General features: G+C 39.4%; 2 protein-coding genes across 7 annotated transcripts in view; one reads left to right on the forward strand and one right to left on the reverse strand.

Moving 5' to 3' along the window:
- Window positions 1–1,515, reverse strand: part of LOC124180858 (dual specificity protein phosphatase 10) — a 91,799-nt gene extending 90,284 nt beyond the window's left edge. Inside the window, exon 1 of the mRNA XM_046566740.1 lies at window positions 1,306–1,515. Coding sequence (XP_046422696.1) covers window positions 1,306–1,501 — 196 coding nt within the window. The 5' untranslated portion in view covers window positions 1,502–1,515. The remainder of the gene's footprint in view (window positions 1–1,305) is intronic.
- Window positions 1–12,843, forward strand: part of LOC124180860 — a 121,691-nt gene that overhangs the window by 79,604 nt on the left and 29,244 nt on the right. For 2 of the 6 annotated variants that reach the window (XR_006870320.1, XM_046566743.1), the window contains exon 1: window positions 1,756–1,957. The exons of 3 other annotated variants lie outside the window; for them this stretch is intronic. The gene's annotated coding sequence lies outside the window, so the exon portion shown is untranslated. Of the gene's footprint in view, window positions 1–1,387; window positions 1,487–1,755; window positions 1,958–12,843 lie in introns of those variants that run through there. One more of the 6 variants, XR_006870323.1, reaches the window with a different exon arrangement.

Raw genomic sequence — 12,843 nt, forward strand, 5'->3', positions numbered from 1 at the left:
GGCTTTGAATTGACTGGAACTTCAAGCGGGTTTGAAAAAAAAAAAATGACATGTATTAACAATTCTGATCTCTGTATTTTACCAGTTTGTAAAATGTTTAAGATTCCGAACGTTCGAACAAAAAGTCACTTAAGAAGTCTAGACTGTTTTAGGTCGTAAGTGCTAAGTTTGTTTACTGTGTTGAAAATAATTAAAAATCGCTTAGGTGGATCGGAAAGAAACGTGACTAGCTATCGCGGTTTCTTGCAGCCTGCAACAGAGCCGAAAACCTTGTCTTCAAGAGGTGACATGGCACGCAAAAATTCTGCAAGGATCAAGCTCCTAAATATATTTCATGAAGCAGGAATATCCGTTGAACTAAATGGACAAAATTATTTCAGATAAAGTCAATCTCAAGCTTAGATATGAACAATTTTAAAGGAGATGTCACAAGTGGAATGTTCAAAATGATATAACTCTGCTGATTTTAATATTTTTGAGATCATATGACAAGCTTTTGTACTTTACCGAAAAAACTTGTTACAATCATAAAAAAGTGAGTGAATTTTGACCATTTACACCTCAACAACCGACTATTCAATTCGATTATGGTTTCATTTTTACATTTTTCTTACTAGTATCGATTAATAGGAAGCATTGTTATTAACAATCGTATCCTCCACGTTGCCCTCACAGCTTCTAATTTAGAGACAGGATCATTGGTTGGTTTATTCTTTTTGCTTTGACGCTATTTTTTCCAGTTTCCTTTTGTTAGATTAAAAAGTTGTCAATATTTGATGAAAAATTCAATTTCAGATAGATAGCCAAAAAATAATTGTCGTGCCCCACGTTTCCCTATATATGATAATGAAACTCGATCTACACACTTTTGAATAAAATAAACTCCAAACGAATCAAATAATTGATTGTAGAGTTATAAATACCGAAAATTAACAATCTTTTTCATGGTCCATTGTCACCAAAAACTCGAGTATCGACCGAAACGAACTCGAACAGCACACTTCGAACGTTTTCCTATCACTCGCCGTATATCAGTTGAAATCCACTGATCAACACTTGTGAGAAAAAAAAAAAAAATAAGCCACTAAACGTCTCCACAAAAATATCCATGTATAAAAAGCCGTGCATTACATAAACTAGTGCTGTGCGGTTATATCGATTAATCGACGGTCTCTATTTCTATACCGATCGACCTGCGGATTTACGACGAGGTAACTTCGATTAAAGGATCGATCGTCGTTCCGAACAAACTCGATTAATCGATCAATCTTACAGCGCTAAAGTAAGCAATAGAACGTGACTCACGTCGTTTCAGCGCTAAGGTGAGACTCCTGCTGGTTTCGAAACTCGGTGCGAACTGTCTTACAGAGACTTTTCGTTGTTGCAGGGAGTTCGAGGACTGCGACGGAGGTGACGGCGACGGCGACGACGACGACGACGGCTGCTGCTGCGTCTGCGGCACTAAGAGAGCGGCGGCTCTGCTGGCGAGTGAGGCGCTCATCTTTCCTCGAATATCGGAAATCGGGGGTGGCTTGAAGGCGGCGTTCCTGGAGGCCGTCGTTCCCGGTGTTTACTACCGGCACCTCGACAACGTCGTCATCAATGCCGCGTGCCGATCGACGGCCATGTGCTTTTCGACTTTCGATGCCTGAGGTGCCGCGGGTCACGTGTCCGGATGCGGATGCCGAGTGACGATGGGAGGAAGGGAGGACCTTGCCGCGCTCTTTACGGCCCTCGATCTCCTTCCTTTGTCGAGATTACTCTGTAATTCGTAGTACCTGTGTTCATTATCATTCGCGGAGCCTGACTCACCCACCTGTCGGCACGCCGTCTTGGCAGCCTCCGATGTCTGCCTCTCTGAGACTCCTAGTTATATCAAAGGTATTAACAAGTCGCCGATGTAAACACCGTGTGTCTGCCTATCTGACCTGAGCTTATCCGGGCTGATCTCTGTCGAGTGAGTGTTTTTGCACAATACGCTGATTATTGTTTTTTTTCTTTTTTCGTTCAGCGTAATATTATACGCTCGGTTAAATTTTTTAGTTTAGTTCACGTTTTGGTCATTTTTATTGTGGCTTGAGCAAAATTGTTCGTTGGTGGTTATTTATTATCAAGTAACCGACAACCTCGTGAAACCGGAACCTGATTTTTGAGAAAACATTATACTTTGAGACAAAGTTGTTTGGATATGGTTGAAACGAAAAGATTTTATTTGAATATGAACCTATTAAATAAGCAACTTAACGTAAACAAAAAAAAAATTGTATTTTATTCCATTGAAATTTATTTGAATTCAATTAACTCACGTCTGGAACAAACAAGTGGTAATGGTGGTGGAAATAGGTTCGTATTGAAACATTTTTTTTCTGGGTTTTGCATGAATCTGGCCATTTTATAATATATTCAAATATCGGAAATCTCGATTTTTAGATAAAGACAGTATTTCTGTCACGAAATCGTATGGTTCCCAAGAAAATAGGTTCCGGTTTTTCACTAAATGGTTTCGAATTCATACGTGCCTAGAATTTGCAGAAGACTCTGTAATTGAGTTTCAAAAACACCATAATAGTTGGTCACCTACGAATTTGGTTCGCAAATTTTCTCGATTTCTACCTCGTTACAACGAAATAACAAAGCTAGAAATTCCTATTAATTCGTTAGCAATATTCTGCCACTGAATTTGAACTAAAGCTTGCAAGCATCCGTCAAATTTTTTGGCTTGTTTCGAAGAATCTGTGGAAATATTTGACATGACGTACCTGCGATCAAAAATTCAATATTCGCAGACTTTATTTAGAACAGGAAATTGAAAATAGAATCTACGTTAGGTAAAGCAAAGAATCGTCATCGGATATGACAATAAAAAGAATTCCACTAGATTTCAGTAAATTCAGCGAACAAAGAAAACCATATTTGCCATATACCTCACTCAAGAGAATGCTATAAATTACTTGTAAAACAATTTTACCGCCCAATTGGTAGTGAAATATTGCTTCTAGTACACCCATCTAGTTCCAACGTAAAAAAAAAGTATTTTTGAGTAATGCATAAATAAATAATCGTTCAGACGTCTCGCAGTAAATTGCGAGTAGTAAAAAATTTAGTGGTCAAAACTTACGCGTTCAAAAAGCGGAGCTCATCCCTCGGTGGCTGTTGCAAGGGTTAAGATCCTGGACGAAGGGGGGGACCTTGGATTCTCCGGTCACGGGCGTCCGATCGTGACTCACATCGGAGGCCTTGGTCGATATTAAAAATCTCAACCTGGCAGAGATTTGCGATTCGAAACCTCCCGTTGATCTGCGAGCAGAGAGAGAGAGACACGCATACGTAAACGGGTTGGTTGTAAAAAGAGCCGCGTACACTTCAAAGCGCCGTGAGGCTTGTTTTGCACACAAACGGACCCTGTCACACACTCGAGATGAGAAACGAGTCCCTCTTACTTGCACCGCATTCAACAGGACCGCTCGAACGCTGTGGCAGCGTAAGCAATCAGTTGAGTGCCGAGTCGGTCATCGCGAGCAAACTTATCCAATAGATAAAGAGACCAACGGACAACGAAATGAGTCAGCGGCACCTGTCAAACTCATTACGAAAAATATCGCATACGGCGCTTTTCGTCCGGCTGTAACGTTGCGAATATATCGTTCGATTCGGAGAAGTTTAATTATGCGCAGAAATCAAGGAACGCGGTGAGACTATACGTCTGCCTTTGTCGGTGGAGCGAGAAACGAAAAATCGGGGAAGAAAAAACGATGGTCCAAACTGTTGCTGAACCAGTTGATAAAGGTCTATGTTTGAATATCCATGACAAGGGTATAAACATATTTTTATCTTAAAAATCGGTAATCGTTTCGCTCTCGTGTTCCGATTCGTTCCTATTGCTTAATCTTTTCAATTTCACATTTTTCATTCCTCACGTCTTCGCTACATTGCAATATTAATTCTGACGGCCGATATTGTCCGCTAAGAGTCTACATTTCCGAGGCACGAAGAATATGCAAATGCACACCACCTCAAGTACGGACTTTACGGAAGACGGAAGTGGGTAGAAAAAATCTTGACCGTATTTATTCTCGTGATATTGTCTCAGCGAAGGACGACGGGTCTACCCGAAGTTCAATATAGAATCTGCACAACATCACGTGCGAAGGATACACTCGTGGAAGTGCAGTGCACGAATTGTCTCGAGTAGAAAGTTATCGAGCTGTGATCGAATTTGAAAAGGTTGGTAAAGCTAGATATCGATGCTTTTTAGCAAATTTATTCAATTTTAAATTAATTAATTATCAAATTAATATATTCGTAAGCTGCGAATACCTGGTCGGAATATAAAAATATGAAATACTAGAGTCATAAGCGTTTTAAATTGTTTGAATATTGTTAAAAGTATAGTAAATTCGTTTCATTTCATTTTGCGATCTCTTATTTTATTCAAAAGACCATTTACCATAAATTGAGTGGAACCCTTGTCTTTATTATCCCGGGATTTTTAAATTAAATCGAAGGAAATCTATTAAATATTTAACAATCTCGAAGCGATTTGAAAGAAAGCATCGACAACTGAGCTTTTTTTCCGCAATGCCAGCACTTTCTACTTTTTTCATTTTCAAGAGATCTTCGTGGCTCAAAGATAGAATAATCTGCTAAATACTCAACGTATAACGACTATCTCGTAATACATTGAACAAAAACAAAATCAGTTTTCGGTCAATGAATTTCCATAAGAACTATTACTTCGTCCGAAGGCCGATATATTTGGTGACATTTCGTTATAAAACGTGGAGCGATAATTTCATTCTCTGCGACTGACCATCGCACGTTCCATGGTGCGAATCGCTGTGTGATACACGTGATAACGCAATGGTGGTAATGGGGTGCAGACTGCAATTGCATCCAGAGCGAACAAGCCTTCGGTCACAGCACTGGCTTTGATTAATGGACACTGCACGAGTGCGGAACTGCACCTCGATATTTACCCCCGTATTTTACGCACCCTCGACACGCCGCGGTCCGATAAAGCCGGAATCATTGCCTCTAACAACTCGGGATTATGACTAATAGCCGGAGGACAGGTGCGATCGAGTTCCGACTCATTTCATACGGTTTTGAGTCATTCCGAGCATGATGAAAGAAGATAAGGTGTATTCCTGCGCAACCGTCTCTGGGAACCGATCGCGTGCCTGCTCTATTCGAAGGGCATCTTGGATTTTCAAAGAATCGCATTCGAGATCGTGTACTGCACATTTCAACTTGTCGAAATCGCCGAAATCAATCTTCAACCTCGTCATTCGTGTTATTTTTATTAAAAATTGAATAAAATATAACCGTCTTGATTGCGTGTATTTTCAAGATGGCTTCCGTACGCACCCAAACCAAACATGGCCTGCTCTGAACGGGAGAAAACCGCATTCGCTTTGACATGTGCAACGTGATTACCTTCATTCACCATGATTTCGAGTGCGATTTTCCGACACCGAAGCAGCGAGTCATGCGGTGCGATTTCGAGTCACGGCGACACGCCGCGGCTTATCCGGGGTTCGAGGTTATCGCGTCTATTTCCGTCCCTCTTTTCTGCGCGAAGGCAGAATGTTGAATAAATCCGAAGGCATTAAGAGCAGCCGCGGCCTTTGCTGCGTTTCGTATAACGCATAATGCGCTTCAAATACTCGCGGACATCTCGTCGTGGCGTAAATCGCACAGTTATATTCACGGTGATGAGACATCCGAGACATTCGTGCCCTCCAATATTACTTGCGAGCTTAAATTTACGGCGCAGAAAAGCGAAAAGCCGAAAACGTTTCCTGACTTCGATTGCACATTTTTCGCTATTTTATACTGTCTGCGAGAAGTCAAATATGTTTCGGACACAAGCATACAAAATACAGGAACAAATCCAGTTCAGCTACGTATTATACGGAGCGTTTGTGTATTGAATTAAGTTCACTGTTTACGATTTTTGGAATTTTATAATTTTCAAAATTCTATTTGCCGTGAAATTGACGTTACATGATAATTTTTATTCTATCTTTTCAATCTAAGTTGTCATACTTTTTGCCGTTGAAAATTTTTGAGCCAGGCTACAGACGCAGAAAGGAACCAAACTGGTCGGAACTCGGTTATTGAAAATTTTCTTAAAAAATTCCATTTCATAGCTGCTTCAAACTTGATTCGTATCCAAATATAAGAAGCTTATTTTTTACAATAGACTTTGAGGGATGAAAAATAGATCGAATATAAATAAAAATCACGTAATACGTACCGATGAAACTCGGAGTTAATATTACGATATACAAGTTTATCGAAGTTGTAGTAGAAATAGTTGTCTTGTTCGAAAAGAAGACAAGAAAAAACCAATTATAGGAGAAAACTAGCACGTTATAACTTTCGGGAGAAAACTTTCACTCGTTTTCTTTTTACGGTACCCTACGTAACTGTAGCTGTTGATTGTGAAGTATGGATTGAAGACATCCTTTGTATTACATCGTATGTCCATGTAACTCGATTTAGTCATGCCGATCCGCGATCCGTGCGGGAATTGCTATTTTTGGCACTTCGAGATTGACTCGATTCGTATTTGGCGTAGGTTAGGGATAAGCTGAGTTTCAGATATATACATGTACATTATAGGTATACACATATTTCCGTCGAAAGTTAGTCACATACTATTTATACGCTAGCCTGCAGGTCTAACTGAATTTAACCAAACAGATGGATTCTCGCGTGCTGTTTGAATTTGTGTGCAATGTATATAATACCTATACGTACAGACACGTACACACTTAAGGATAAGGAACAAGTTTCAGCGCCTCTGATTTTCGCACCTCGTCATATTTATACTCACGACTAATGGATATCTATATATAATGAACGTCTGAAATATTTAGATGTTTATTTTTGCTCATCGGTGTATTTACGTTGATTTTTTTTTTATATTCTTGTGATTCGGTCCAACAGAAGTTTTGATTATAAACAGATTGTACTGTGTGTTGCAGCATCGTCAATCAACGCGCAATTTCTAATTTTATAACCGAAGGAATTAAACGAAAACGAATCAGAAGACGAAAAAAAATTTCCACGTTGTGCGAAAATTAATTGCATTATCACTTTTACGTCAGAACAAGATTTTCTTTGCTCGACAAGAGTAAAAGATTCTTTGCAGTTCGGATACGTCTAAAAAAATATTCAAAACTTTGATCACGGACATAAAATGTTTTTGAAATATCTGTGATGGATATATAATCTTTCGGTTCGAGCCTGAATTAGCGCTTGGAGAATATACATATGTATATTATAATTGTTGCCAGATGGCGTTTCTCACGTACAAACCTTTAGCGATAAAATAACCTCTGATTCAATATCTTGTCGGTTTACCACCGACAATTCCGAGTCATTTCTCGCAAGCCTTTCCTCGACTTGGAAATTCCCATTTCCGCGAACAAATGTTTCCCACTCGAAGCGCGAGTTATCAGGCTCGTTTAATCACATCGCTATCGCGGTGAAGATGAGGTTAAGGTTGAAACGATCGAATCGTCTACTGCAAAACTGAACGTCAGATCTAGATCCCATCGCGACTCGCTGCATGACTGTAAATGTGGAGAAAAAAGAGAATTCGAAAGGGATCAATTGGTTAGGCAGAGATTAATCGAATGGAAAGTAGATACGTACACGATACACTGACACGTACATGCGCAATGGCGATAAAAACTGATTATAATATGTAGTCTTATTTTTATCATGGAAGGTCTCTACACCATACAATACAGTTGTAAAAAGTATGCGGCTGCACTGCGTGATATCACTATTTATATCGATCGCTCGACTTACGTGTGAGCTGTCCAGATGCAGGGATCAGACCCAGGGTCGTTCACCCTGAACGATAATCACGTTATTCAACCGTTCCGAGGCCCGCTGAAGTAAGATATTTGCGATGATCGAAAAATTGGAGATATCACTTTTTCAGTCGTTACGAGAATGTTCAGCAACAAAAAGTCGAATACGCTATGAACTCGGCACGATCGCGTACAATCGATGGCTGATTTCAAAATTGATCTCAAGCCTCTCGAAAGTAAACGATCTGCTCGTCGAGATTTTGGAAAAAAAATTGCATAGGTATACTTTTTGCTTGCGTTTTGCCAAGTAGTACAAATGAAACGATTTGTCATAGAATTTGTAAAACTACGTTACATTTCAATTTTACGAAGATACAAAAGCTAGAAATATCTATGCAGGCTTCATTTTTCAAGGAAATCAAAAAGGCTTCAAAATTAGTATCGAAATCTGTCGAAAAAGAAATTATTCAAGGTTCAGCTGTAGTTTTGAACAATTTCTAAGAATATTTTAACGCTACGAATATGTATACGCTTAATATTACATGCATCTATTTTTTCATCCCTCGTAAAAAGGAATGAGATCATAAATAGAAATACTCAAGGCATGTCCCTCAGCTGAGAGCTGTAGATAACGTTGCAATTCTGAAATATTCACCACAAATTACTCCTTTGTTGAAACTGAACTGCATAGTTGCCAGAACTTTGCTGGTTTGTTGCCAGAGCAGTCACAGTCCTAATTGGTTTAAGACAAATAAATACGCGGTCAGTCATAAAATTGATTGCAAAAGCAGCGTAGTCTCAATTCTGGATGATTGTGTCATTTCATGCTGTAGCTGTGGTGACTTTGTCTTCTGCGGTTAGAGGGAATTAGTGCGCCTTCATTCGATTTAAGGGGAAACAGGCTGAACGAACATCATTCATTACGACGACCGAGAAATAGTTACAGGTCTGATAAATGAGTCACCTTTATCGTAAAACCGATTTGAGTAGATTATTCCATTTGGCACGGTACGTAATGCCGGATTGTACGGTACTTCATCCAAAATACAAGTTTCCAACATAAGTGCTTACTAGTCCTCAACTATTTCCATTTTTCACCGTACCTGAAAAATATAGTTCTGGGTGCAAAATGAAAATTAGTTTTCGTAAAGCATTATTGTAACGATGCCGATTCTCCTAGAAATTTCTAAGCCTTGTGTAAAAGGACATTTTCCTCGGTATATTATAGGTGAACTAGGACAAGCTGCTGGGAATAATTACGCATGAGGATACAATGACTAAGGAAATGGATCTCGAATTTATCAGGAAACGCGAAGATAATCGAGAATCTCTTTTTTCTTTTCTTTCTCTTACAGGATTAACTTTGACGTGACGCCAGCTGCTGGAAACAAATTGACCGCGAGTCATGAACGCGCATTGTACCCATTATTGGTTCTGTTGATAACACGTTTATCTCTGCGGCTAGAACTCGTATTTTAGTCACGTACTGTATTCTCAGTTCGAAACTACATTGCGTCGATTCTGATTACTCTGATAGAAAAAGGATGATTTGAGTGATATTTTCCTGGAATAAACTCTACTTTTAAACCTGTACTGTGACAAACCTGTATAATATACAATATCCGTTTCCTTCTTATAGACAACCATAAAAAGATGTAACGACCGGAAGGCCAATGGATTCTAATATTATTACCGTGACCAAGGTTGACCCAGAAAATCAGTTTGCCTTTTATTTTTTTCAAATCTATTTTTACGTTAAAAATACGACTGGTCATCGCTTTACAGGCCAAGCAGATGGAAGTCTAGCATTGCCATACGCCACGTGCTAAAATTAAATGCAAAAAAAAAAAAAAAACAAGCACGAAACGACGTTATTATAAGAATAAGAAGAAAACAAAATTTATGAAATGCGAAGTTCCTTAATAAGGTAACGGCCGAAGTTTGAAGGTTGTGGTTTCGTTCTTCCTTATTCTTCTGTAACTTTGATCCATAAACGGAAAAGAAACCGTCACGTAGACACGATACACACCCTTGACTATTGTATCAACGCTAGTGTAAAGTTATTTAATTTTTTGAATACCCGCGAATTTACCACTCCGACGACGACATGACTTGTCAATCTTTTTACTTCTCGCGGCTTCCTCATTGCATCACTAAAGCTTCGTAAATGGTTTCATTTGCCCGGGGCTTTGAACGAGATGAGGAACCTTGCTGATCTCTTGAGAATCGCAACGTTCACCAAGGCAACCAAGATCAGTCCCATGAACTGTTTTAATTACGAATAACCGAGGAAAATAATAAACGTTCCGAAGGTAAATATTTTTGAGCGGTAACCAGTTTTTGTAAACTGTAATGGAACGGTTCATCCTTGAAGAAGGCGGGAAGAACTTGGAAGAATAAAATGCGGCTTTACTCGCGCTCGACGTCAGCGCGATACTACGTTAATAAATGTACGTTTGTCAATTACCGAGTAATCGCAATTCAACGCTTGTTGAACATGTTAATCGCTGTTCATCAAAGGCTATACAGGCAATTACGACATCAAGCTTCATTCGAAGCTTCGTGCCCTGTTCCGTGATGGATGCGCTTATAACTTTGCCTACGTTTGTTCGTTATTCTTACAGATCTTAGGCACATTCTTCACAACTCGGAACAGCTAATTTCTGTGAAAGAATGAAGAAACGGATGAATTTTGATCAATAGAATAGCTCTGAATACACATAGAAGTCACTGTAGTTTCGTGAGCTTATCAAGTTGGCAAATCCGGATGATTTCGTGTATGAAAGGAATCTCCTGTATCGTGAAAGTTGGACGTGAAAGACTTGAAATTTTGAAAGCCACCTAAAAATCTCGTCGCTAATAAAGCCACAGACCGCGACAATTCAAGAAGCAGTCCCTCAATTTGTTTAAACATTGACGGCGGTCAGCAGCGATGACTTTAGAGGTTATGCGAAAAAAGTAAAATTTGCGAAAAGCATGGCAGTGAAGGATTTTCCTGTTTTCGGTTGACGTACTTACCAACCCAAATCTCTTCGGGAGTGGGAATACAGGGCTCTGAAAGCTGCTGCAGAAGATCCTTAACGACTCGTAAAAATGTAACTGACACTAATAATACACTTAATTACTATAAGTAAACAATTTGTATACGTGTCACGAATTTAGAGTCAGAAAGCAATCGCTCTCGAAATTTTGTCACGCTCTCTGTGTCGAGAGGAGGATGATGATCCGTTATTTTGTGAACAACGGTAGTATTTTGAAACATATTCTTCGTGCAAATACTGTTGGAAGTGTTTACCGTTGGTTTCCAATCAGCTAGAGAAAAAAATCAGTTTCTCTAACCGATCTCAGTACAGTATTGTTAAAAGAGGGTGAGATCGCCCTTTGTGCTCTCCCTCTTGGCCTAGTAGTCTTCGTAGATAAAAGACACAAAAAAGCCATCAAATGTATATGAAAATGATTAAGATTACTCCGTCAACTCAGATTATTGTTAAAATAGTCTTATTTCTGACTTCAAACTAGAGACACGTGTAGTGAACAAAAGCATTATTTTTAGCCTTTCAATTTTCGCCATTTTGGTTACTTATTCTCGCTCGTCACTGCTGAAACAGTTTCACGAGTAGTGCCACATCTACACCCTAAACGTGATTCAAGTTCATCGAGGGAAAAAAATTAAGTACCGCAGTTATTGTCAGATCCGAGAGGAAGTAGGGACTTGGAATGCTTTCCATTTCTTTGTACCGGTGGAGAGAACAGATTTGGCACTTGTCGGTACTTTGAACGCGGTGCCAAAGGATACGGGCCTGAGTGCCAGCAGCGTGTTAGCGGGTACATTTCCCTCCTCGATACACCGTCGAGGAACAAAACCTTTCCTCATGTTCACTGCCCACGTGTTTCAGGCTATACCCGAACATCGCTGTGCTTAGGGTCGAGAGCTGTTCACTTCGTGTAACGCTATATGAAATGGGGGCATTTTTCGACACGGAAATATATCGATGTACGTTACTAGTGAACGCAGAGTGCGATTGTTCAATCGAAAATGACAACGATCAGAAATACCGGAACTGTCGATCATATCAGGAAATAGAATTGACACTAGGTAATAGTACAAACAGTGATAAAACTTTAGCTTCATTACATTCGGCCTGGAACTGATCGTTTGTTTTTATTATATCCTAATCTTTGATTTAAACCCAATTTTTTAATACAATTGATAAGTTTTGGATGAATTATTTGAAGGAGGGTTGTGTGTGTGCATCCCATTTAAAACACGAAAGATGAGTCGTTCGAGAGCGGATATCAAAACGTATAATGGAAGCTGAGTTGGAAAAGTGCGATAAAAGCCTCAAACTTGAAATCGCTCGAAAATAGGTCTGTAAACACAAGCAGTGTGTACGGGCAACACGTTCTGCGATTTCGACGAATCAGAATCCAGTACATCAATCTCTACTTTTCGCGAGAGTAGGAGATCCAATAACTATGCTCAAAGCCAAAAGTGTCACGTTCGCGAAAAGTGGCGAACTATATCTACGAAGTATAGTCGTGATCTATACTCATCGAACTCACGTATCACAGGCACACGTGAAGCATTGATTCTCACGTCAGTAAAAAAAAAAGACGTGGTTTTGAAATATCTTCGTTACGGTGACAAACCATCCCATTGCTGTTGTTCATAATTATCTAGCTGATATAATTTCGGCTACGTGAAAACAGAAATAGCCTTCGATTTCTGGGACTGAAGATTTGGAATTGACTACCATGAATTGAAACTTGCAAGCTTCAAGGTGTGTCCAAATGTCGATGTCCACCTATCTCAAACGTAAAAAGGGCTTAACAGCCTCATTATACACGCAATTTTGAACTAAAATTTTCCAATACATTTTTACTTTTGCGTCTATTGAAAATGTATTGAAATATTTTTATTCAGAATTGCATAGATTGGGGCTGTAAAGAACTTTCTCGCGTTTAAGATACGTGGACTTCGATATTTGGAGATGTATACGTCAACATCGAAATC

Source organism: Neodiprion fabricii, chromosome 4, assembly GCF_021155785.1.
Source record: "Neodiprion fabricii isolate iyNeoFabr1 chromosome 4, iyNeoFabr1.1, whole genome shotgun sequence".
Classification (NCBI taxonomy): Eukaryota; Metazoa; Arthropoda; class Insecta; order Hymenoptera; family Diprionidae; genus Neodiprion; species Neodiprion fabricii.